General features: G+C 38.3%; 1 protein-coding gene across 3 annotated transcripts; it reads left to right on the top strand.

Moving 5' to 3' along the window:
• Positions 1–437: 437 nt before the first annotated feature.
• On the top strand, positions 438–26,674 carry LOC126370214 (soluble guanylate cyclase 89Db-like). 3 transcript variants are annotated; one of them, XM_050015000.1, is made up of 15 exons: positions 438–521; positions 1,038–1,112; positions 7,621–7,698; positions 7,859–8,607; positions 9,492–9,685; positions 11,611–11,735; positions 18,145–18,276; positions 18,986–19,087; positions 20,136–20,305; positions 20,575–20,851; positions 22,645–22,788; positions 23,404–23,527; positions 24,171–24,280; positions 24,966–25,055; positions 25,498–26,674. In XM_050015000.1, the coding sequence occupies exons 2-15, from the start codon at positions 1,071–1,073 to the stop codon at positions 25,600–25,602; spliced, it is 2,442 nt and encodes an 813-aa protein (XP_049870957.1). In that variant the 5' UTR covers positions 438–521; positions 1,038–1,070; the 3' UTR covers positions 25,603–26,674. The 3 variants fall into 3 exon arrangements, 2 of the variants coding, with proteins under 2 accessions (XP_049870957.1, XP_049870956.1); XM_050014999.1 differs by having other exon boundaries at positions 445–521; positions 909–1,112; XR_007566842.1 differs by lacking the exons at positions 23,404–23,527; positions 25,498–26,674 and having other exon boundaries at positions 445–521; positions 909–1,112.
• The last annotated feature ends 1,171 nt before the right edge of the window (positions 26,675–27,845 follow it).

Below are 27,845 nucleotides of genomic sequence, written 5' to 3'. Positions count from 1 at the left end.
TCCCGGGAATGTTCCCAAAGTGAGAATTTTCCCGTTATAAAAACTCTTTAATAGTAAGGATACTGGCTGCTTTTCTTTTTCAAATTGTTATTACCTGTACTTTTTATCTATTTGCCGAAAGATTAGGTAATAAAACTCTTTTTACATAACTTCTGCACCTTTTCACTGACACGAAGTCTTTCTCTAAAATAGGATAATGTAGTACCTATTTAAGTAAACCCAATTATTGTTAATAAGTACCACCACAATAGCATAATTCACCACTATTAATCTTAAATATGTACCCATAACGCACCGGAAAATCGCGGCTTAATTGTTATTAATATTGTTATTTAATAACGAAAAGGACTTCTTACAAACTTAGGCAGTAATCTTTATGACGGCATTGTATAGAGACGCCGATAGAATAACAATCAGGCTGTGTATCACAGCCTTCTGTCAGTAGGTCCGCGAAAGCCTCCCGTACCTCACGCCCTGGACGCTTCGCGCGAAAACGTTTTTTTTACGGGACCGAATGCGGGGTTTCTATAACTTTAGAATATTATTTACATTATTATCATAAAAGGAAACTTTTAAGTTTCTTTTTTAAACCTCGTAAAGCCCGAATTTCCAGACACAATAATTAAACAATGGGATTTGAAATTTACATGGCATTTGGGACTTTATACCTACAAAATATTAAAAAATAAAAAGTCCGCCCTACATAATCTTTTGTAAACAAAATTCTAAATTTAAATTTTTAAATTTTTGTTTGTTGATTCTATTGTTGCCGGAATTCAAAAAGATTTTTATAAGAAAATAGAAGAAAATATATAAAGGAATTTTTCTTTTTAAATTAATAGTTTTACGTTCCAAAACTGAATTTATTGGAACTTAAATTTAAAATAATAACTTTCTTTTGTTATTAGGAGATTTCCTCAAAGATATCTTCTGTTGAAAAGAATTTAAATAAGTATTTTAAAAGTAATTAATGTCTAGCTAAGATATTGTCATTAAGAGTAACTAAGTCTTGGAACTCATTAACTTTTGTTTATAAGAGAAACGGTCGGGAAAATTAAGATCATTACGAAATGTACGGGTGGTTGCTTGAAAGTGTGCAGCATTTCATCGTGGTAAGTATACTTTTTTATGAATATAAGTAGATATATATTTACTAGGTAAATGGGTACTTACCAACTTAGGTCACAATTTCACTTACTATCAGGTGAGAATGTTGTTCAACGCAAACCTAAATTAATAAGAATATTTAATAAAAAAGATAGTAAGTAAGTAGTAGATATGTATAGACATTATTATACATTTAAAAAAATATAATTTAAGTGCGTACTTAACTAAGTACTATACTTTGTTACAACATAACAATGCATAAGTTCACGATAAGAATTAAGACATGGGGTTCCATAAAATAAATTACCTTTATTTGGTAGGTACTCCGTTGTGTTAAAAGTCAAAAGGAAAGAAAAAAAAGGGAAAAAAGAAAGGAAAAAAAGAAGAAGAGAAGAGGGAAGGAGCGGGGAAAGGAAGGGAGTCAGTCCGGTGTGTTTTTATCAATATTATTCCCAGTCCAGCAGTTCTAGAGAAGTTAGATTTACCCGGCCAAGTGGTGAATGCTATCCGAGGCAAATTCTTTATTAAGTCATAAAAAAAAGAAAAATTACTCAATTCTGTTTATTAATGTAATGTACCTACTTAAATAGATTTAATGACCTTCAAAGTGATAGTGACCGTGACTTGAGTTAGATAAATGATCCGAGCTCTAGAGTTTTAATTGTGTTGAAACTTTCCTTTTGATGGTAATTACCGCGCCTACTCAGTACGACGGTTGACAGGCACATCCCACACATCATTAACCTATATTAAGTGTCAATAAACGATGTTATGCTCCCAGCACGACCCTAAAGCTAAACCGATTTTTGCTTTCGAATTTATTTGTTTATTAAAGCACTTACCTTCTTTTACGTGGTCTGCCTCGACTTAAGGTGTCTAGTGGGTAACGACTCATGCCCATCGCTCCGAAAGCTTGGCGTTTTTCCTACATCAGTGATACCCGTTTTGAAGAGCAGTGTAGCGTTCCGTAGGGAATGCAATCCCGATCTCGCGGGATCCCGGGTCGGCGGGATACCGAAGCATAATAATATGACATTCCACTGGAGATTGCCGGGATTGAGCGAATCTCCATAAGTTTTATACTTTTTGTTTTGATTATGCTGATTCCCAAAGAAAACTAAATTATTTAGCTAGTAATATTGAAGAATAAAGGTTTGTTTTCTTTTAAAAGCAGTTTTCAGCAACAAACAGTTTTCATCCATCTAACTTTTATTTTTTTATGATGTAGACGAGATTCCGAAATTTTCCCGAATTTTGGGATTGGAAATATCAATCCCGCGGATCTCGAATTTGCGATCTCGAGTCGGGATTGCATTTCCTAGTGTTCTGCTCACGGCCGATTCGTTTGACGCCTAGAACACTGCGTTTCATTGCGTAAAAGATGACGTGACGATGGAAAAATCAAGGGGACGCCTTTGCCCAGAAGTGACATCGAATATGCTAGTTAAGATTAACGTACCAGCCACATCATATAGGTATATTCATCTCGTTCTTCTATCATATAGATTCAAACATTTTTACATTAGGGAATTATTTTTTTATCACGTTCTCAATGGTAAAGGAAAACGTAAGGAATCCCAAATTCCTAAGAAATGCGTTTCGGAGGTATGTTACCTAATCTGTATTGGACTGGTTCGCGGGTTGGAAGGCTAGACAGGCAGTGGCATCTTTAAAAAGTCGGACCTGTCAAATCTTCAGGTTAGGTAAGCGGACCCGGTACGCTGGACTGGGACCGAATAAAAACTGTAGAGCACGTTCAGCTGTTTATCTTACCGGACATAACGTACCATGCATTACCTACATATAATATGATTATCATGTTTATTTACAGTTCCGAATTTTTATTTTACATTTCAAATTTATTCGGTCTTTTAGATACTTAAATTACTTTTAAACAATCTTCCTGCTAAATATCCTGGCCGAAAACAATAAATGTTTCTTTCTTTCTTTCAAATCAAATATTTATTTGAATTTTACTTAACAGGCCGCCTATTGTACTCGCTCTATTTCTCTATTGTGTTGTATTTCTTATTTCCTGTTTGTCCAATAAAGTATTTGTTATTTATTGGTTTTGGCCACCAATATTTAAGCTGCTGAAATGTCTTCGGATCCCGAGTTTTTTGACGGCATATTCTGATGGGCGGGACATGTCTGCCGTATGCATCCGAAAAAGAAATAAAAAAGGGATAGTGGGCCAAATTTATATCTGATTTGTCCCCACGACGACAGTGGAGGGACGAGCTGGAAGCCTTCCGGAACACCTGGCAGACAGATGCCCAAGACAGGGAGGGTTGGAAAGAGAAGGGGGAGGCCTTTGCTCAGCAGTGGGACATTAATTAGGATACAGAAAATAAAATCTGTATTAGGTACCTCTTTCAGGCGGTAATAACCTACTGCCACGTGACAAATAGGTAGTGTAGAGCTCTCACATCTCATCTATAGTCACCTTCCCTGTAGAGCTCAACCACCACCACCACCACCACCACCACCACCACCACTGGCTCTACCACCTGCGAGGAATAAAAAAAGATAGGTACGATAAGCTGCAAAAGTCCAATCAGTTTCTTGCAAAGTAATAAATTAACTGGTTGCACTTAAGACTTAAGACTGGTTACATGTCTTTTTTGTAATAGACCAAAAAATATATAATTATGACAACTAACGGTTCATAATTTCACTACTGTTTACAAATAATTCGCTGGGCTCAGTGACTGCACTTTTGCTGTTTGATTTTACATAAGACATAAAAGCAACAGCTATTCTGGTACTACCCCTGGGTTGGCTGGAAAAGACAGGCCCCTGACATGACTCATGTAACGACTACGTGCTTACGTGAGTAAGTAGTAGCCGGGACCAACGGCTTCACGTGCCTTCCGAAGCACGGATCATCTTACTTGTGGACAAACAGGTGATCAGCCTGTAATATCATAACCAAACTAGGGATTACAAAGTGATTTTTGTGATTTGTCCGCACCTGGTTTCGAACACGGGACCTCCGGGGGCCTATTTCATAAAACTTACAATTGTAAATTACAAAGACAATTTGATGTACATTGCGGAGTGTGTGATCACAAATATTTTAATGAATACCGAATTGTCGTTGTAATTTACAATTGTAAGTTTTAAGAAACAGGCCCCGGATCGTAAGCACTACGCTTAACCACTGGACCACGGAGGCCGGTAAGTGGAATAAAGAATGCTTATAAAACTGTCCCTCCCTGGATCCATGCCTGCGGTCACCATATATCTGCTGTCCGCGTATTATGTGTTATTGAATACGGCCGTCCAAGTTTGGAGTGTCACGTGTTACTGCCAAATCGATATCAATTCTTACAATTGTGTCGCATGACCTTCGCGATATGGTTGCAATTTGTAGTTACTTTTTATGGTCAGTTGGTGCAATATTGTGACGGTGCTTGTCAATAAGTAATCCAATAAAAAGGGTGTTGGGAATGTCCCGCATCTGCCTTGGAGTACAATTCTGTTTATGATTTTTAGTAGATACATCTATCTACTCATCATCATCATCAGCCGTACGACGCCCACTGTTGGGCATAGGCCTCCCCCAAGGATCTCCACGACGATCGGTCCTGCGCATCTATCTACTAAAAATCAATAATTATTATTACTTTGTAAGTGTATGTAAATCATCATTTACATACACTTACAAACTAATAAAAAAATTATGTCTTATGCGACGAATGTGACAATTTAGACGAAATGTAGTAGTGTAAAGAACACTAGTTTCCTATAGGTAGTATCTTTATTGCCCAGAGACAAATATGTTGATATAGTTGTGTCTGGGCAATAAATTTTCTCTATAACTGATAAAGTAAAATTTCACTTCTTATTCAAAGATAAAAACTTAATCACAGTAGCTACTTTAGGGAAGGAATTAAATACACGCTCAAGTTACTTCTGACCATGAAACATCTCAATTTATGACCAGGAAAATTTATCGTTGACGCTAAAGGGTCCTTAATTGCCGTAGGAAAATTACTAGGTATCTATGTGAACAATACAGGGTGTTAGTGACATCGTAACGAAAACTTTGAGGGGTGATTGAGGCCATGATTCTGAGACGATATCAAGTGGAATTTTCCGTCGCAAAAGTATGGAACTGAAAATAATTTAAAAAAAACACAAAACTTTTCATGAATATTCAGACTGAAAATTCCACTTGATATCAACTCAGAATCATTGTTTGAACCATCCCCCTCAGTATTCGTTACGGTGTCACTAACACCCATACCTACTTGTATGGCTACCGTATGTACTTGTGCGGGGTGTAAGTGACATCGTAACGAATACTGAGGGGGATGATTCAGCTGATTATTCTGAGTTAATGTCAAGTGGAATTTTCCATCGCAAAAATATAGAATTGAAAATAATTTAAAAAAAAATAAAAAAAAATCATGAATTTTGCGACGAAAAATTCCACCTGATATTAACTCAGAATCATGGTCTGAATCATCCCCCTGAGTATTCGTTACGATGTCACTAACACCCTGTATACTCTACTCGCTTATTGTATAAGCTTGCTTTCTTCCTCGCTAATTCTTTCCGGTCCTAAGCAAATATCATCTACTTAAATATTTCATTAATTACATTACCATCCAACTTTATCACAGACTATTATCAGCCCGGACACTCTCTACAAAAATCTTGTTTGTACTTTTTTCTTTTTCTTTTTTTTTGACGTGAGCTATTGTAGATTTGCCGCAGATGGCATTAACTACTTGGCCGGACAAATGGCGAGCGCTGAAGGCTCTCACTCTTGTTTGTACCATGTGTCGCTCTACCCCCTACGTGCGAGCGAGACAGAATAGAAGAACGTCTAGGGCCCTGTGCCGAGGTTTTTCTTGCAGCTTCTTTTCCCCGGCTATACAGGTTGTAAGAAGCTGCAGTTGTTTTAGGCGGATGAGACGTTCGTTATGTAAAAATTGACGATTCAATGTGTAACTATATTACCTATTGAATAAAGATATTTTTGAATTTGAATAGTTCGCCCGCTCTCCCTCCCTCCTTAGCCGCTTACAAGCTCCAAGCTCGTATCAGTGCGGGGCAGAGAGTGTTCCTTCTATAAGTAGTATTCTTTATCCTATACTATTACGGCCTTTATTGCATAACGGCGTCCATAGTCCAGTGGTTGAGCGTTAGGCTCACGATCCGGAGGTCCCGGCTTCGAATTCCGGTAGTTTGGTTACGACATTACAGGCTGATCATCTGATTATCCGAAAGTAAGATGATCCCTGCTTCGAAAGGCGATAAGCCGTTGGTGCCGGTTACTACTTACTGATGTAAGTAAGTAGTCGTTACATGAGCCATGTCAGGGGCCTTTGGCGGCTCAATAGTAACCCTGACACCAGGGTTGATGAGGTTGGTACTCCACCTCACAACCCACACGATAGAAGAAGTACCTACCACACTTTTCGTTTTCACCACACTGGCCCTATGTAGCATGGCCTAAGTTTGAGATAGGTATGAGTTTGGTTTATTCATTGACGAGGCAGAAGGTAGGTACGCTAATTTCAAATTCAATAAGAATTCACAAACGTTAAGTTAAAAGGCATGTGCCCCGGATCCATTATTATGTTTTCTTATTCATGTTTGAATCTGAATATTTGATGGCACGTGTAAACTCTGAGTAGGTAACGACCTTCAAACCCTCTTCGCCTAATGTCAAGAAGGAGATTCAGTAATGCAACGTAACATTATATTGGCCCCGATTCCTGCAGACACCTCCTAATTTTATTAAAAGTTATACCCGTCACTTTCTTATCCGCCGAAAAGGAAAGGGACGGATGATTAACAACTTTAAAATCAATGAGTAAATAAATAACAGCCTCCGTGGTCTGGTGGTTAGAGCGTTAGGCTCACGATCTGGAGGTCCGGGTTCGATTCCCGATGGGGACATTGTCGAAATCACTTTGTGAGACTGTCCTTTGTTTGGTAAGGACTTTTCAGGCTTGAATCTCCTGATTGTCTGAAAAAGTAAGATGATTCGAAAGAAAGAAAGAAAAGAAAGCAATAAAGAAAGAAAGACTACAGCCACATCATGTACTACTTATCTACTATGTGTTTTCTTTGTATGTTTCTTGTGTTTGTTTTATTATGTACAAATAAATAATTAAAACATTTTACATTTAGAAGGTTAATAATATTATATATACATTTAATGACAATTACGGCGTACATAACTTATACAATTAAAGGTTAGTATTTAAAAATAAAGTAAAATTAAAATTACACAGCAAAGTTAAAAATTAGAAATTAGAAAAATAATAGATAAATATAAGTAATTAACATCTGTTGAGCTTTATATAGTCTAGAATTTTTCTCATATAATTCAGCGGATCACGAAACACATCAATATCTAAGAGTTTGATTGATAAGTAGTGACGTGCCGCGGTCTTCATAATCACGGTCTTATTCGCAGCCATACCCACACTATACCATCTAGAAAATATATGATAAGTTTTGACTAATGAGTGATATTTATTTCTTTTGCAGCAAGAATGCGGGGAAGAAATATGGGAGACGATTCTGCGAGAGGCCGGGGCCCGGAATACTGTTTTCAGTGCCACACAAGTACGTGTAACATCCTACTTATTCTTTCTATAAAGGGATCGTGGCGATATATTTTCTGTAGGAAGCTCAGACTACAATAAAAAAAACCACAAACACCCTTTTAATAATATATGCTTTCCTAATCCTCAAATAAAAACCATTGAACGGTTTTTCTCTACAGCAATACCCAGACGCCCTGATGCTACGTCTGGCCAGCGCGTTAGCACGTTTTATCACCATTGACCCAAATAGTCCCGCACCCTCGCAACCCAGTAGCCCTGGACCGAGGAAACAGTCCCTCAAGTCCAAACCATCCTGGAGAAGCAACTCAGTACACACAGACGGAAGGGCGCACTTCAGATGCCCCTTCACAGCAACCAATGCCCTCACTGCTGCAACCAGGAAAGAAATACACGCGTACACATCCTCCGAAGAGATATCAACTCCCACACCAGCGCAAACGTTATCAGCAGAAAGAATAAACGAAGGTGTAGAGCTTGAAATCACTAATAAGAATGAATACAGAGATTTCAATCGAAGGAGTCTTGGATACAAGCTTGAGCATCACAAGACTATCGATGTGTGCGAACCTCTAAGTCCGAGTCCTTCTGATAATGTTGAAGAAGAAAAAGAGGAGAAAAGTCCGAAGGCAGAGGAATCTACCCCTACATCGCCTACTTCCTCAAATTCTGAATGCAGCAAGGTTAGTTCCATTGCCAAGAGTCCTATATCACGGAAGAGTAGCTGTACCTTGGCATTGGACGTATACAGAAGGCGAGGATCGGGAGTGCCTATCAGACCACGACTGAACAGCCTCACCCAAATTGTGAGTGGAGATAAATTGAATGCGATGAAAGAGAAATTCGGAACTCCTGAAAAAGTGATGCACTTCTTTGGACGATGCTTCGTCAAGTTCTTCAGTAATTATGGGTAAGTATACATTTATAGCTAGCTCAGTCAATTATACAGATCGAAGATGAGTCATTCTAGGGTTACTTTTATATTAGTGTGAGCTATTCAGTTGCTATAGTTATACGTAATAATGCTCTATTTATTTACTACAAGATAATCGTATGAAAAATAAACTCCCTCTAACCAATCCACTGTCAACACCAACTAAGTATAATTAATTGGCATCAAATTCATTCAAGTAAAAATAATCTTATTCGACGAAAGATATCAAGTTTCGTTCACCATAAACTCATTGAGGAGAAACCAAGTCGATTAATATTGCTCCAAGACGCGTCTTGGAGCGTCATTGCGTCATTCAAGTTGAGCCGAAACGCGGAGAGTGAGCGAGTTTTCTGATTCGTTGCAATATTCGATCAAAGAGCATTCACGCTTCAGTTGTTCTTTATTATCAATAGCAGACAGACGAATTTAATATAAGACGGTTTCTGAAGGTATAAACGGTTCTTCGTATTATTAAACTAATTTAAGACTTGTATTTTATAACTTTACAATATGTGTACTGTTGGTATACCTATCTAAATAAATAAATAAATTATGAAAAGGTTTTAAGTACTTAAATCAAAGTTTGATTTTACGGTGTACTTATAGAGAGTATTAAAAGTTTTGAGAATTATCTACTTAATACCTAAAGTATCTTACCGTCTACTTAGGACAGTTTTGCTCTTGCCTAACTTTAAAAGCTTAAGTTAAGACAGGGTACGTTAGGATTACTCATATGAAGTAATACTTAAGTAGGTACTTATTATATTATTTGTCGATTTGGAAGTGAAGTTTTCGATGAATTTGCTAACATCATCCATAAAGAACATAATATGAGATGAAATAGATTCCAACCTCCTCAGCTACGACACGATGATCCGCGCGACGGGGCGCTACTTCTGCACGTTCCTGCAATCAGTGGACAGCATCCACCAGCGCATGCGGTTCACGTTCCCGCGCATGCGCTCGCCGAGCATGCAGCTGACGCGTGCGCATCGACACGGCGCTGAGCTCGTCTATAGCAGCACCAGGACCGGGTTCACGCACTATCTTATGGGTGGGTTTTATAATTTTATTGTACATTTATCCTCAACAACGTCTGTAGTCTAGTTGTTAAATGCGTTCATCTCACGATCTGAAGCTCCAGGTTCGTTTCCCAGTGGAGATATTGCCAAAAAATCACTTTGTAGGACTGGTCCATGTTTGGTTAGGACATTATAGGCTGAATTATCTTGTTGTGTGAAGCCATGTAGGACGATTTTTGGCTAATACTTACTACACGCACGTAAGCACGTAGGTTGATCCATGTCGCCTTGCTTTTGGCAGTGTAATGATAATCCCGATACGAAAACAATAAGAAGACCCTTCTATAAATCTTCAGTTCTACAATTTATAATTTGTACCTATAATCCAGGTAAGTACAAATTTGATTTCAGAGTTCGTTTGATTTTTGTAAACATAGGTGAATTGTTTTTGAAGTCATCAAAAGAGTCTGGTTAGCGTAAGCTGCCTATGAGAAACATCGGTAATTTTTAAAAAAAAAATATGAGACTGTCTGCGCTTTCTCCTTACTCCTTAGCAGCTTACGTCCATTTCAGACTGAACTAAAGATCCAGGGGGGGGGGGGGGGCTATACAAATTGGTGCGGGGCGAAGAGTTACCGTCCTAAACGGTAAGTATTATTCTAATTCTATGACTTAGTTTAAGAATATACCCAAGTACCTATTATACAGAATACGAGTATTCTGTTTTATTACCACGCCATCCTTTTTCTTGAGTCACTAATTATTACCAGACCTGTTACTTCGCCATAATACATTTGAATTATATAATAAGTAGGTCTCAACATTAGACTCTTATTTACAGACTTTAATTAAAATAAGATATTATCAAATACATATCTCCCGACCACAACTGCAATTAATTTTAGTCAATTTAATAGCCATTTTGATAAAATTTTTGGACGAATTCCTCCCTTCGTAAACCGGATGAATGTTCACTCCATCACACTGTTCCATTGTGAGTTAAGTATACTTACTTACAGGGTTTCATTGACATCGCAACGAAAACTTCCGGGGATGATTCAGACCATTATTCTGAGTTGATATCAAGTAGAATTTTCCGTCGAAAAATTAATGAAAATTTTAGCTTTTTTTATTGCTATTTTAGTGGCATTTTGTGCTTTAGGCTGCTTAGAACTCGAATTTGTACTTAATAAAAATGGCAAATCATTAAAATATTGCAAGTAGGCGCGAGAACGAAGTCTTCGTTCGCGAAGTTCGATTTATATTGCGGCGCAGGAAAAACTCATAATCTTAATTAAACATTTCCGACAAGAAAAACACCAACCATAATTTTTAGTACAATCAAGTCATCATCATTAATTTAAGAGCCACGCTCTTGTCGGTGTAGCATTCTCCTGCTACTTTTTAGGGAAATATAGGGCAGGGGTTAAAATTGCCACATCGAAGCAATTAATCTAAGAAGGCAATATTCAAATTTGACATTTGCACATATAAAAGTAAGTGCGCAATGCAAATGTCAAATAGCAATATTGATTTCTTAGATAAATTGCCTCGATGTGGCCATTTTAATAACCTACCTCATGAATAATTACTATAACAAGCAAGAGATCTTATTAAAAATAATCAAATTGTCTCACTAATTTAAGAGCCACGCTCTTATCGGTTTAGTATTCTCCATTCTTGTCTATCAAGGCCAATTATTTCACTTCCTTAAAAGTCACGACGTTCACCTTCTCAAATCAAATCAAATTATAAATAAATTAACCGGGTTCTTACCGCAACAAACAAACTCAAACAATGTTGAAATTATAAATAGTTTATTATTCAACAACTCAAACACTTATTCAATTATTACCAGAATCAATAGGTTTTAACGTAATTTCTAAAGGAGTAGTAGTTGATAAACATTACAAATAGCCAAAAACGTGAATTTTAAAATGAAATCGCCTCCTTGTAGGTCAGCTGTACGAGATAGCGGAAGACATATTTTCCCTGAAGCTGAAGGTGTCCATCATGAAGGAGTCAATGGAAGGGAGCTACTACGTCGCAGTGCTTCGACTCGAGTTCGATAACAGCGATTATGTGAGTCTTAAAACACTATAATTTATATATTTTTTTTACAGAAGTACATACGCTTTTAATTCGTAATTAAAAAAGACAACTTGCAGCCACTGTTGATACGAAGTCCTAAGATGGATAAGATGAACAACGACATCGTCGTAGTAAAATCAAAAACACACAAGATTGATTATACAGAGTGTTAATGACATCGTAACTTTATGTTGTCACTAACATCCAAACCTACTTGTGTGGCTATCTGTATGTACAGTCAGGAGCAATATAATGCACCCACTTTAGGACTCTGTCGCACTAACATATATGACATTTAGTGAGACTTACAGTACAATTTGTCAAAAAAGTTAATGTGACATGGTACCAAAGTGTATACATATTAATGCTTGTGACCGTACTTGTACGGGGTGTAAGTGACATCGTAACGAATACAGAGAGGGATAAATTTAGCTCATTATTCTGAGTTAATATAAAGTGGAATTTTCCATCGCAAAAGTATACTTAGAATTGAAAATAATTTAAAAAAAACTCATGAATTTTGCGACGGTAAATTCCACTTGATATTGACTCAGAATCATGGTCTGAATCATCCCCCTCAGTATTCGTTACGATGTCACTAACATCCTGTGTAATCAATCTTGTGTTTTTGATTTTACTACGTCGATGTCGTTGTATTTTTGCTATATTATGTCCATAGAGCAATACGGACCTCCGCGGACCGGATTATGTCTTATAAGCAATGATGGACTTTCCAGGCTACGTTCACCAAACACAATATAGATGGCGTTGTACAGTTCTAACTTGTTAATTAATTACCTATTTTCTCATTACTCGAAATACAATGTAATGGCAGAAGCATATATAAAATAATTGTTGCTTGATATTTGGATCACATTGTGTACCTATAGAATTATGTTGCTACCTATATTGCTTCTATTTATTTTGGTGTCTGCCGGGTCTGCATGACAACTGCGCCGCGCGCGGCGCGAATTATATTGGGCGTTTCGACCAATAAACGCTAACGATGGGAATGCTATCTACGTAAATGGACGTCAAACGGCTATTGGTCAAAAGCCACGATTACCAAAAGCGGTTACCGTGCAGAGCCTACTGGACGTACTATAAAGGGTCATTATTTATAAACAAAATTAAAAGATGCATAAGTTTGTTTACCATGAAATTCAAAATCAAAAAAAAAAAAAACAAAATCAAAATAGCTTATTTGCTTTAAATAGTAACCCCGTTATTGGGACTTCCTAGTAACCCTCATATAAAGACCTGTGTCAGGAAGCCCCGAAATTAGAAAGTTAAACGAAGAAAAATCTGTACAGCGCCATCTATATTGTTTTTGAGGAACGTCGCCTGGAAACTCCTTCATTCTTATTCTTATTGAAATGAACAAAAACGAAGTTGAAAATGGATTTGCCATAACCAGAGATGTGCCGTTCCCGGTACAGTTCCTACTTTGGGTTCGTTCCCGGCAGTAAAAAGGCGAAACCTTATGCGAAAAGAGATTTATTACCTAACCTTTAGACAGATAAGACCAGAGTGCAAGAAAGAACAATTTGAAAAATAAAAACAGCCAATATCCTTATTATTAAAGAGTTTTTACAACGGGAACATTCGCACGACACGTCACTGGCCATAACCGAATTTAGACCTAACCTTTAGACAGATAAGACCAGAGTGCAAGAAAGAACAATTTGAAAAATAAAAACAGCCAATATCCTTATTAATAAAGAGTTTTTACAACGGGAACATTCGCACGACACGTCACTGGCCATAACCGAATTTAGACCTAACCTTTAGACAGATAAGACCAGAGTGCAAGAAAGAACAATTTGAAAAATAAAAACAGCCAATATCCTTATTATTAAAGAGTTTTTACAACGGGAACATTCGCACGACACGTCACTGGCCATAACCGAATTTAGACCTAACCTTTAGACAGATAAGACCAGAGTGCAAGAAAGAACAATTTCAAAAATAAAAACAGCCAATATCCTTATTAATAAAGAGTTTTTACAACGGGAACATTCGCACGACACATCACTGGCCATAACGGAATCACGTAACATTCCAGTTTCACCATGACGAATAAGGTAATGAATCACATGGTAACGGGTTCGCTTGCCACTTTATCACGCGTTAGACCGTCCGCGTCCGTCCATTGTGCTAGAGAAAACGTTATGCCATAGTCGGATTTATAGAAATTCTCGGAGTCATAACCAGCTGAACACATTCTGTTATTTCTCTACTCGCAGTCGAGCAAACTGGTAATAATCCTCTCCCAATCGTCCATTAGCGTTGTGCTCACGATCCGGAGGACCCGGGTTCGAATCCCAGTGGGGACAAATCACAATCATCACTTTGTGATCCCTAGTTTGGTTAGGACAGAGTCCGACCAAGTAGTTATTGATATCTGTGGCAAATCTATTAGGACATTACAGGCTGATCACCTGATTGTCCACAAAGTATGATGATCCGTGCTTCGGAAGGCACGTTAAGCCGTTGGTCCCAATTATTACTTACTGATGTAAGTGCGTAGTCGTTACATTAGTCATGTCAGGGACCTATGGCGGCTCAGTAATGACCCTGAGACCAGGGTTGATGGGGTAATCCACCCCACAATCCACACGATAGAAGAAGAAGATCATCCATTACGATTCTCGTATAACCCGAAAGCCGTTTCAGGGGATTTTCTCGAGTCGTGAGAAATACAGTTTCAGATATTTTCTTAAAACATTTAAGTAAGTACAGATTTTTTTCTGAGGATTTTCCTGTTAGACATATTAAACCCTCTTCAACAGATATTAAACATAGATGTAGATGTACTTACCTTCAGTCTTGTTCTATCTGATTTATTGGGCTTCTGAAACGATTTTCTGAAATTGAAGTACTTTATTCCTCATGTGTTATCTTATGATAGGCATTTACTTAGATATTATGTATTATCATCATCAGCCCATTAACGTCCCCACGGCTGGGGCACGGGCCTTCCCTATGGATGGATAAGGAGATCGGGCCTTAAACCATCACGCGGGCCCAGTGCGGATTGATGGTTATTAACGACTGCTAATGCAGCCGGGACCAACGGCTTAACGTGCCTTCCGAAGCACGGAGGAGCTAGAGATGAAAACTTTTTTTTGTGGTCACCCATCCTACGACCGGCCTTTGCGAAAGTTGCTTAACTTCAACAATCGCAGACCGAGCGCGTTTACCACTGCGACACCGAGCTCCTCATTATTTATGATTATGTATTAGACGTATATTATTTCAATGTATACAGCGTATTAGTGACATCGTAACGAATTCTGAGGTGGATGATTCAGACCATGATTCTGAGTTAAGATCGAGTGGATTTTCCTGTCGGAAAATACATGAAAATGTTTGTTTTTTAACTTATTTTCCGATCCATACTTTTGCGACGGAAAAATCCACTTGATATCAACTCAGAATCATGGCCTGAACTATCCCTCAAAGTTTTGGTTACGATCTTACTAACATATACGTAGATTATACTTATAGATTATTTTTTGTTACAAATGAGTACGTATACATGTCACTCACGGCACCGGTTATCCCTATTGTGGCCACATAACCACAACTCGTTAGATGTACGTAAACTTACTATTGAAGTAGGTTTTAAGGTGGATATAATGAGCCGTGTGGTGTGATTTTATCAGTTCCTCGCACTCGCCCATTGTAGACAGAGAGAGAGTTTAAGGTCAACACCGTCCCTTTGTTGTCTTCACTTTCAGTCCTTCAACATAAGGAATAATACTCCTTCAGTTCTCCTAGAGTCCCTATTTCATATATTTTGTGCAACTACTTACCGAATTTCGTATAGTACCTACTTACTGGTCTGTAGATATATCGATAGAAGAAGATAGAAGCATACTGAGTGGCCCCGCTGGGGAGTATGCTCTGCAGTGAGGCCACTTTATTTCGTTTTTATCTTCGTACTACGCATAAATTATTTTCACGTACACTACGGACATGGTGATACTAATTCCAGTGCACGTTATCTAATTTTATTTTAAGTTATACCTTTTATTTTCTTATCAGCCGAAAAGGAAAGAAAAATAAAATTAGGTGTTTACAGGAAGCGGGGCCAATACATACAATCAAAGAGCAAAAGTTCAATCACTGAGTCCAGCGAATTAATTATAAACAGTGGTGAAATTATGAATCATTAGTTGTCATAATTATAAAATTTATGTTTTTGTAGGTGTTTTTGGTCAATTACAGAAACGACATGTGTCTTAAGTGCAACCAGTTAATTTAATTCTTTTGCAAGAAACTGATTGGACTTTTGCACCTTGTACATTAAAGTACATTGTCTCCCAACTGAATTATAAGTGCTGGGTGGCCTCGCGACAGAATATCACATGACTACTTAAGTACCCAATTTCGTACAGTACAGGTCTGGAGGCCTATCAATATTCCCGTAGGCAAAGAAAATTCAGTTATTATCAAGATTCCATAAGGACAATTGTTATAAATAGGCCACAATAGCGTAACAAAATGTATTTATCTCGCAGTTTGAATGCAAATGAGTGGAAACTGCTATTGGAACCCTGTAGAGATTTCAAAGGCTTTCAGGTGATCTGAATAATGAAGTACGTAAATTGGGAGTCCTAAATAAACACGCATTGAATAGACGGGAGTTCACTTCGGGTGTTGGGAAAGGAAATAGGCTTCGGATAATTACTTAGTCTAACGCGAAATTAATTCTACTTATTCATAGCTGGTTCGGGTACGAAATAATACTTAAAATCCCAAGAAACGTTTTCACTTAGAAATGTATACTTAGTTTATAATTGGGTATTTCCTGGTTCAAAGATAAATTATGAAATTTTGATTACCAAATAAAGACATCTACTTAAAGGTGACAAAAACTCTTTCTTCTATTTAAATAACTTATTTATTCATTTTAATAAAGAAAAACGTAATAATAAGTGCGACATTTTGTCACGTTTTTCTATGACGTCACAGGCTTGCTTTTTCATACAAATCTATAGTAATTTCGTGTTTTGGTAAAACGTAGCTGATTTGACTAGTTGGAAACTACCCTATTATACTAGCTTTTTTAACGGCCTCCGTGGTCCAGTGGTTGAGCGTTGGGCTCACAATCCGGAGGTCCCGGGTTCAAATCCGGGGTCAAATAACAATACGGGTGAGATAAAAGAATCTAATAATCATCATCTCTAGCGTTGCCCCGTTTTCGAAGGGTCCGCTAAAACCAACCCAAATGTACAGGTTAGGTCACACACCTCCGAAACGCATTCCCTTTATTTTTAGAATTATGAGGTACTTACCCAATATTTCCCGCGAATACAGGGTGTTAGTGACATCGTAACGAAAACTTTGAGGGATGATTCAGACCATGATTCTGAGTTGATATCAAGTGGAATTTTCCGTCGCAAAAGTATGGATAGGAAAATAATTAAAAAAAAAAAACAAAAAAAAATTCATGAATTTTTTGACAGGAAATTCCACTTGATATCAACTCAGAATCATGGTCTGAATCATCCCCCTCAATATTCGTTACGGTGTCACTAACACCCATACCTACTTGTATGGCTACCGTATGTACTTGTACGGGTTGTAAGTGACATCGTAACGAATACTGAGAGGGATGATTCAGCTAATTATTCTGAGTTAATATCAAGTGGAATTTTCCATCGCAAAAGTATAGAATTGAAAATAATTTTTGCGACGGAAAAAATCACTTGATATCAACTCAGAATCATGGTCTGAATCATCCCTTAAAGTTTTCGTTACGATGTCACTAACACCCTGTATAGGTTGAGCATCCCTAAGCATCCTATCGTTCTTCAGGTATCTACTAAAAACACATCACTCTCTAACACCATAAATAATTTTCCTCCCGACATAGCAGGGGGCTTCAAATTTGATAAACAAAGCGTTAACAGCGCCATTTCATCCTAAAATGTCGAGTAATTGTTCATTGTTCCCTCCTTTGTGGAAGGACCTTGAAGTAAGTATGCTATTGTGCGAGGGCTTACCATTATGTCATATAATGTTGCAGATTCTTTTCCCCGGCTATACAGGTTGTGAGAAGCTGCAGTAGTTTTAGGCGGATGAGACGTTCGTTATGTAAAAATTGACGATTAAAACTGTAACTAAATATGTTACCTATTGGATAAAGATATTTTTGAATTTGAATTTGAATATAGAAATCTCTATATTCATTCTCTAGGTTTATTTCTATATTATAAGGTAAATAAAAAGTAAATGGTTGTTTTCTTGGAACAAATTGCTCTAGAGCAATAAGGCCGCCCAACTGTACTGTATCCTTGTATTATGTATGTGTGTTAAAATTAAGTTCTGTGCAATGATGTATAATTATTTGATTAAGATCTTTATATGACTCATGACCACGTAACTCCAGGTGCAATCCCTAATGTTGCGCAAGAGTCTGCCGTGTCCGCTGCCGCCGGTGCCGGTGTCTATTCTGCTGCAGCTGTTCCCCTTCGGAGTGCTGCTTGACCGCAAGATGAGGGTCGTCAGTGCTGGCTGCAAGGTACGCTATAGAAGAGTAAGGAGGTTCTTGCGCCGTCACACCACGGACACTTCATACAAACAACCTCGTTTTACACAGACACTACACATTGACATTATCGTACACTCGCATCTGTAGTGTGACGTTTGACACCATACGATTCAAGTCTAAACTAAACTATGTTCGAGAGGGGGTGAGGTAAACCTAGCTCAGCCGCTGGTGGGGAGCGGAGAGTTGCCGTTCTATACGTAGTATTATTCCTTATTCTATGGCGCCGTTTCCTCTCACTGTTCCGGTTTTTTTTTGTAGGATATAAATATTAAAATGATCCTTCATTAAAGTTAACGATTTTTTTATTATAGCAATAGATTATAATATGAATTATATGAATACCTAACCTACCTAAAAAAGGGTCTAATAGAACCTCTTTGTTTTAAAGTCGATTTAATATTTTGCGTTGTGACAAACCCATGTCGGGTTTAACAATGCTTCTTAGCGTTTAAGGTATTATGTTCATGCAATAAAAAAGCGGCTGCATGAAAATACTCAGTAGGTAGGTTGTATATAACTTTCGAGCAGGAGTACTCATCAATCAAACTTTTTCTCCCAACGATTATTATCTCGTGCGAAAAATAAAACCTCACAAAAAGATGAAAAATTATTTCCTGCTACTCACAAAATATAAGCACTTACTCAGGAAAAAAATAAATGGAAATATTTTTCTTTTCAGTTAATAGAAGCTTGGGGCGGCCCCTTCAGCCGGATAGAGAAGCAGCCTGTGTCAGAAATACTGCGGTTGAGGAAGCCTAAAGTATCATTTACTTGGGATAAGGTACGGTCACGAGTACAAATATACATATATACACTTTGAAACCATGTCACATTAACTTTTTTGAACAATTAAACCGTAAGTCTCATTAAATAAAAAAAAAATGTTTATTTCTTTGTCTTTGTTATTTTTACATTATCAGGTGCACATAAATGCAAATATGATAGTGCAACAGGGTTCTAAAGTGGGTACATGATATTGCACATGTCTGTACGTTAATCGTTGGTGTGAATCCTTACTAATTTTAGGTGCAAATCTATTTAGAATTACTGCTGGAAATTAACTAGAGCATTGCCACTCAGAACCAATCGTTGCATTCAAGTTGCATTCCAAACGTTCAGCAAAAAGGTAAATAACATAGCAATGTTATTTATTATAGCAATGTTTGTTATTTGTTTTTTGTTAGTTGTGAGCATAAGCTCACGACTATATCCCAATTGGGGTAGTTAGAGGTACGTCTCAATATGAACTAGGTACCCACGCCTCACCGAGCTTTCTGTTAGACCAACGTGGCAGGTGGAGAGCCGTATCGCCGGCAAAAGGTAAATATACTTACTCCAATTAAACTTTTACAATTAGAAATAAATTGCATAGCTTAAAATCACGCCTGTACCCCGAACCGGTTGCACAGGTGTATAGTAATTCACCCACTCCTTGGCAGCTAAAACTAAAAAATAAACTAAACAGAAAGTGTCTACAAAAAATTTACCCACCGATATTTGCGATTCTAAATCACTTCTAATTGAAATGTTATCTTGAGTAATCTAATGCTAAAACACATAATAACGGGTTCTTACCACGTTTAAAGTAGGGATATATGAGACTCCCGATATTTCGACACTGTTGCAAGTGCCATGATCACGGGATGATTGATGAGATTGGAGTGGAGTAGGTAGATCCATAATTTTCTACGGGCAGACATATCTGTCTACCCTCTTTCCCGTTATTATGTGTTTTAATTATGATAATATAACCGCGTAAACTTAAAACAATGTATAATCTAATGCTAACCTAATCCAACCTCGTTGCCTATGAATTTCTCCCATTACAGGTGGTATGCATGCAGACGATGATGTTCGAGTTGGAGCTGATGCGCTGGCGCACGCGTGTGGGCGGCGGAGACGCACGGCGAGGGTCCCAGGGCGCACGCGCCGTGCTCTTCAAAGGACCCATCTACCTGCTGGAAGAGATCGACAGCTTGATTTTCTTATGCAGCCCCATGTGAGATATTAATCCCAATAAAACGTTACTGTTAAAAAGGCGGCCAAGTTCCGATGGCTATGAGCTAACTAAATATTGTAATCAAATCTAATCCAATGCCAAATTTATCATTTACTTTAACCATATAAATAATACTTAATATAGTTATTGTTGCGAATAAAACTTTGTTAAAAGTACCTTTCTAAAATTATAATATTTACCTACTTTTAAAGAACTTTGAAACTCCTATTTTAGAAATAAATATTTTGAATCCTGATCATTTGTTCCAGCTTCAACGACCTCGACGAGCTAAGACAAGCGGACCTCTTCCTGGCCGACATGAACGGCCACGGGCTGTCCAAAGAGATGCTCTTACAAGGCTGGCAGCACCTCTCCCGACTAGAGCTCCTCTTTGAGAAGGCAGAGAGCCGCAGTCTCTCGCTTGAGAAGTCCTGCCGGCTGCGGGACCAGTGGAAGAAGAAAGGGGATCAGCTGCTATACTCCATGATACCGAAGAGTGTCGCGTATCACTTGAGGGCGGGGAAGGATCCTATGGATACTTTTCAGGTAACATAACATAATAAACATAAACACTAATAAACAGCCTATAGGTATACGTCCCACTTCTGGGTACAGGCCTCCCCTCAATCAACCGCAGGGGGTATGGAGCGTACTCCACCACGCTGCTCCACTGCAGGTTGGTGGAGGTATTTTTACGGCTAATAACAACCGGGACCAACAACTTAACGTGCCCTCCGAAGCACGAAATCAACTTTTTTTTTAGACAATCAGGTCATTCAAGCCTGTATAATCCTTATCAAACAAGGGACAGTCTCACAAAGAGATTTCGGCAATGTCCCCATCGGGAATCGAACCCGGACCTCCAGATCGTGAGCCTAACGCTCTAACCACTAGACCACGGAGGATGTTACTTTACCAATACCCTCATCTTATCATGTACTTATACAATATTATTCAAGCATTGGCGTATATGTTACTATATTATTCAACAGTCTGTTATTGTTAGACCCTAATAAGGTTGAATACATACATAAGATAATTCCTATTTCCCGGCAGGCAGAGATCAAGGAATTCCACTTTTGATCCTCACTCACTATGACCGGATCTACCTATGGGCTGATTGGGCTGCAGCCCAGGGCCCCGGGGTTACAAGGGGCCCCCAGATCCCGCTAAAAAGTAGACTATAATTTGAAAAAAAAAAAATGTCTGTTAAAATATTTTTTGCTATTAGTTGAGTATTAAGATAGGCCCCCAAGTAGTTTTAGCCCAGGGCCCCACAAATTCACGATCCGGCCATGTGACTCACAACTTTTGCTTCCTTCATTCTCATCAGTCTTCATTCATGCTCGTCGGTTCAGAGTACTCTTGACCTGGCGTTTCTTTAAAACATTCCGGATTTATTTGCGCTACCTATATTCTAGACTTTCCTTCTCCGACTGTACCACGTACCCGCATCATAAATCTATTTCGTAAGTTACTTTCATTCATTCTCCCTACGTGACCAAATCGTATGTGCCTGACTTATTTAAAAATACGGCAATTTAAAAATAAATATGAAAAAATCCGCACTTTGCCCTGTCTCCTTAGCGGATACCTAAAGGCCATTTAAGACTAAAGTAACCAGACTAGAGAAGAGAGAACCAGAAGGGGTGAGGTCGGCGACCTGGTGGTGCTGGGCGGAGAGTTACCGTTTTATACGTAGTGTTTATTTATTTATTTATAAAGTACAACCAACCATCACATTACATTAAAACATTTTTTACATTTATAAGGTTACGGTATTGTGACTAATATACAGGGTGTTAGTGACATCGTAACGAAAACTTTGAGGGGTGATTGAGGCCATGATTCTGAGATGATATCAAGTGGAATTTTCCGTCGCAAAAGTATGGAATTGAAAATTATTTAAAAAAAAACAAGAAAATTACAGGATGATTCAGACTGAAAATTCCACTTGATATCAATTCAGAATCATGGTCTGAACCATCCCTCTCAGTATTCGTTACGGTGTCACTAACACCCATACCTACTTGTATGGCTACCGTATGTACTTGTATGGGGTGTAAGTGACATCGTAACAAATATTGAGGGGGATGATTCAGCTGATTATTCTGAGTTAATATCAAGTGGAATTTTCCATCGCAAAAGTATAGAATTGAAAATAATTTAAAAAAACTGACAATTACGGCGTACATAACTTATACCTACAATCAAGGGAACTTAAGTTGTTCTTCTTTAGTGTTATTCTTTATCCCGTGCTCCAGGAAGGAAACTCACCATTCACTATATCCACTAGAGATATAACCAAGCTACTAATATGTTTGTTGTGTTCCCTACAGCACTTCGAGTGCGTGACGATAATATTCTGCGCGGTGCAACTGTCGCAGGCGGGCAGCCGCGCTGACGTCATGCAGACATACGCGTACATGAACGATGTCTACTCCAAGATGGACCGGCTACTGGACGCGCACCGCGTCTATAAGGTATCTGTCCCTGGTATTAGTGTTGTGATGTGTCCTATGAGTAGGTTTGCAGGTAAGTACTGGCTTAAGAAGAGCTGCGCCAAGTTCTCGTCCGAGTTATATAATCCGAGCGTCTGAGTCAGAATTTTTCGATTAATACGTATCTATTATGAGTTTTCCTGAGCAATTTATTATCTAAAAATAAAATCATTTAGGTAAGTAATTATGAAATTCTAATTAAGAGATCTAAAGGTGCCAAAAACGTTTTCCTTTTTCTATTTAAGTAACTAATTTATGAATTTTAATAAAGAAAAATATAAGTAATAATAAGTACGACAATTTATCACGTTTTTCTATAACGCATGTTGCGTTCTCATACAATTCCATAGTAATTTGGTGGTTTGACGTTTCGTAAAAAGTAACTAACAAATTAGGTTGTTGCCAACTTTTTAAACACGCTGATTGTGCCGATGTTTTTGGTCACTTAGAGTGTTACTATCTATACGGCCACCTTGAACGTCTCTAATTATTGGACATTCTGGATGTTGCTAACTGTTTGCTTCTGACTGTACCAAACCCGAGTCGCCGGAAATACTCCCGTGCGCGGAAGACGTAACGTGGTATCGTATTGCCCAGGTGGAGACGGTGGGCTCGGTGTACATGCTGGTGTCAGGCGCGCCGGAGCGCAGCCGCGCGCACGCCGCGTGCGCCGCCAGCGCAGCACTCGCCATTCGCCGCGCGCTGCCCATGCTCACCATCGGTACCGAATGGAATAAGCGGATAATTGGATAAATCTCACTCTATCTAGAGTTTAGACACATGACTTACTTAATCATAATTCTTGTTTGCTACATGTGAGCCATGTTTAGAGACAACTTCTCTGGCTATACAATACACAAATTACTGATGAAATATTTTGTGACGTGGATATTAGCTACCTCCAAAAAATACGTCTTATAAACCAACTGGTGGCATCGCCGAAAGAAATCCGAGCTAGAGCAATGGGGGATACCTATTGGGGCCTACCAACTGGACCAGCAGCCACAGCTAACGGAAACTGATTGAGCGTAGGGTTCAGGCTCCGGAGGTCCCGGGTTCGTTTCCTGGTGGAGACATACCACAAGAATCATTTTAACAGCCTACTTTGGTTAGGACGTTGCAGGTTGATCGCCTGATTGTCCGCAAGTATGATGGCTCGTTAAGCCGTTGGTCCCGGTTAAAACTTACATTAGCCATGTCAGGGGCTTTTGGCAGCTCAATCATGACACCAGGGTTGATGAGGTTGGTAATCCGCCTCACAACTCACACAATAGAAGAGAGACTAACGGAAAGGGTTTAATTTAGGAGTTTTCAAGAGGCCTATCTCCTTATAACGTATGTGAACCCAGCATGGTTGTCTGCAGGCATCCACTCGGGGCCGTGTCGCGCAGGCGTGCTAGGGCTAAAGCTGCCTCGGTACTGCCTCGTCGGCGACACCGTCAACACTGCCAGCCGCATGCAGACCACCTCCGAGGTGCTCTACTCAAAATAATACTTTATACTGTAACAACCATTCCCTCTAGCACAGAACAAAGAATAATACTACTGTACGTACAGAACGGTCAACCGTCTCCGTTCGTCAACAGCCGTGCTTAGAGCGTTAGTGGTTAGAGCGTTAGGCTCACGATCTGGTCCGGGTTCGATTCCCGATGGGGACAGTGTCGAAATCACTTTGTGAGACTGTCCTTTGTTTGGTAAGGACTCTACAGGCTTAAATCACTTGGTTGTCTGAAAAAATACGTTGATTCAGTGCCTCAGTTAAGCCGTTGGTCCCGGCTATTAGCCGTAAAAATACCTCCACCAACCCGCAGTCGAGCAGCGGGAGACCTGTGCCCAGCAGTGGGACGTATATAGGCTACTTATGTGTGTACGTACAGAACGCTAGCTTACCAGTCCGTACCAATCCGTATCGGCGCCGACCTCACCCCCTCTGGGTCTTACTTTAGTCTTAAACGACCGTAAGCCGCTATGGAGTAAGAGGGAGAGCGCGGACTATCTGTCTTGCTCGCACTTAAGAGCATAAGCTTAAGCGGCATAAGCTTAAGCGGTATAAACTTAAGCGGTATAAACTTAAGCGGCATAAGGTAAGAATGAGATTTTTCTAGTATCCGGGGTGTGACACGGTACAACCAGCTTATATTAAAATGTTCTTTTTTCAGCCTGGTAGAATCCAAATCTCTGCTCAAACCGCTGCGGAGCTGCCCAGTGGGAAGTTCAGGCTTCGCCGAAGGGGTCTCATCAAAGTTAAAGTAAGTACCTACGAACCTAGCGATTATCCTCATGTTTATGAGATTGGAGAAAGAAAGTGGAATTCTGTAATAGTCTTCCTAACCCAATAAGAATTCAACTTCTGCCACTAGAGGCGCTCATTGCCAATAGGAAACGAGTTTTCTGTCTGGTCTCAGATAAATTATTATGAGCGTATCCTAGTAGTATGTCTTGGGGGACGTATTTGCTAGGGTTTTTTCTAATAAAATTTTTGTGACGTTGTTTTTTTTTATTATTTTGAGTGTAGCAGTTTGTGCTGCACGCATGTTACATCACCTCTCCTAAAAAGTGGCAGAAGAAATGTAGTGTACTTATATGAAACTGTCCCAAAGGCAACTCCTGTTTATAATTGCTGTTTATAGCCATTAGTAACCTAACCTTTATCCAAAATCCAAATAAGAATTATTTATCTTTAATTTTCAGGGCAAAGGAATGATGGAAACTTTTTGGTTAGAAGGAGAACTAGAGGAAGATGATCAGGATGAAGCTCTGCAGCTGTTTTCTACACTCCTGTGTGGAGATGATTAGAATGAGTACATATTGCTAATTCTAAGTTTTAAACTCAGTATCACCAGTTTGAGCTGGTTAGACATCGTTAAGCATTGCGCCTGTAACCCCGAAGGTGTACCTAACAGATGTGTAAAGTATACACACCCACTGGTTATCACCAACTGGTTAGATCTCAAATACAAACCAAATGTTTTTTTTTTTTGACGTGACTTATTGTAGATTTGCCGCAGATGGCATTAACTGCTTGGCCGGACAAATGGGGAGCGCTGAAGGCTCTCACCCAGTACAACGTTTAAGACAACAGGCCTGAAGGTGCCCAGTTAGGCTTGAACCTCGGCTCAGGGCGTCGTCTGAGGAAATATATTTGAAAAAGTTAATCGACCCTAGTGGGTCGATAGCGATAAGCGCTGATTGAGGGAAATACAAACCAAAGAAACTCAGTCAAATAACGACTTCGGGTTTTACAACTAAAACACGTAAATCGACGTAAATAATCATTTAATATCAACAAACGAATTAAATTCGTATATCCTTTTTTTGTTTCATTTTATATCTGATTCAATTTACTAATATTTCGTAATATAGAATATATCGATAATAATTATTATATTACTAAGTATACAATAATTATGAATTATTATAATCTTATTAAAATCATACCATTCAATTGGGTAGTTTCCTTAGTCAAGGATAAATTATGAAATTCTGATTACTAAATAAAGACAAATGTAAAGGTGATAAAAAAGTTACCTTTTTCCTATTTGACTTATTAATGAGTTTTAATAAAGAAAAATGTAATAATAAGTGCGACATTTTCTCACGTTTGTCTATGACGTCACAGTGTGCTTTTTCATACATATTTTATAGTAATTTCGCGTTTTGAAAAAAGTAACTGATGTGACTAGTTGGAACTACCCTATTGTAAAATTTATAGGCAAGTTGATTAATGTTTACATGTAGGAAAAATAAACTATATTTACAAAGTCGTAAAACATACTTTGAGCAAAGCTCGGGGTAGTTCGACAAAAAAAATGTTACCTCCTTTAGCAAACAATACGGTTTAAATAAATGTTAAAATTATAGTTCTGTACATGATTTTTGTATTACACCCGATATCCTGTCCTTAGAATTACAGTCGAAACCAGATAAACAAATAATATAACTAGAAAATATATTATACAAATAAGTTATCCTGACAAATCTTCAGGTTAGCTAAGCGGTTCCTGTGAAAATCGGGATAATGCTAGCAGATGATGAATGGATTATAATAATAAATTGATTTTCAGTCGAATGCCATAATTTAAAAAGATAAAATTATAAAATGAGTTGCCGATATAATCTTATGAATTTATACATTTTATTATGCAATGAGTAAACCTAAAACTTGGTTACTAAAACACAGATTAAAAATGTATTGCCTGACCTAATGGTGCTACTATTACACATAAAATCCACTAATCTAATGTATTGTTATCTTTTTCTGTCAATAAGGTACTTTCCAATCGACTTTCCACAAACACACGATAGATGGCGTTGTTCACTTTTGACATGATAATTACATATTTTCTCATTGCTGGGGAACATAATTATTCAAAAATGTGATGTAATGGCAGAAGCATATATAAAAGTAATTGTTGTTTGATATTTGGATCACATTATGTATAGAATGATGTTGCTACCTATATAGTGTTGGCAATTTCAAAAAAGGAACGTCACGTCACTTTTTAAGAGAAAGAAAAACGTTTTTTTTGGCGGGTGTTCCGTCTGGAACTACGAAGAGAAAAACAAGGGAAGACGATTAATGGCCCCGATTCCTGCAGACACCGCCTAATTTTATTTTAAGTTATATCCGTCAGTTTTATATCCGTCGAAAAGGAAAGGGACGGATGATTCACAGCTCTTAATTTTAGGAAGAATGAGTAAATGAATGAATAACCCGAGCGAATCAAAAAGGTACGTCACTGGTATGCAATCCGTTTGACATGCTGTCTACTAACTGTGTCGGGTTATTGACTGATGTAAAATTTTTAGACGGTTGTTTTAGATTTGTGCTTAAAATTGACGTGTGTTCCATAAATTTTATGCTTGTCGATTACCCGTCCCGTTCCTTTTCGGCGGATAAGAAAATGACAGATATAACTTAAAATAAAATTAGATGGTATTTACAGGAATTAGCACCATTGTCGAGAGAAGCAAAAACTGAAAGACTAGTTGTTGTATTCTTTTGTATTAATATTTCTTATTATAATTTGTAGTAATAA

This window comes from Pectinophora gossypiella, chromosome 10 (assembly GCF_024362695.1).
Source record: "Pectinophora gossypiella chromosome 10, ilPecGoss1.1, whole genome shotgun sequence".
NCBI lineage: Eukaryota > Metazoa > Arthropoda > Insecta > Lepidoptera > Gelechiidae > Pectinophora > Pectinophora gossypiella.
This window is presented reverse-complemented; position numbering and strand designations above follow the sequence as displayed.

Excerpts from the sequence above, each read along its gene's own strand:
- LOC126370214 (XM_050015000.1), top strand. The coding sequence starts at position 1,071 with ATGTACGGGTGGTTGCTTGAAAGTGTGCAGCATTTCATCGTG. Across the intron at positions 7,699-7,858 it reads CTGTTTTCAGTGCCACACAA|CAATACCCAGACGCCCTGAT; the intron begins GTACGTGTAACA and ends TTTTCTCTACAG. Across the intron at positions 20,852-22,644 it reads ATCCTATGGATACTTTTCAG|CACTTCGAGTGCGTGACGAT; the intron begins GTAACATAACAT and ends TGTTCCCTACAG.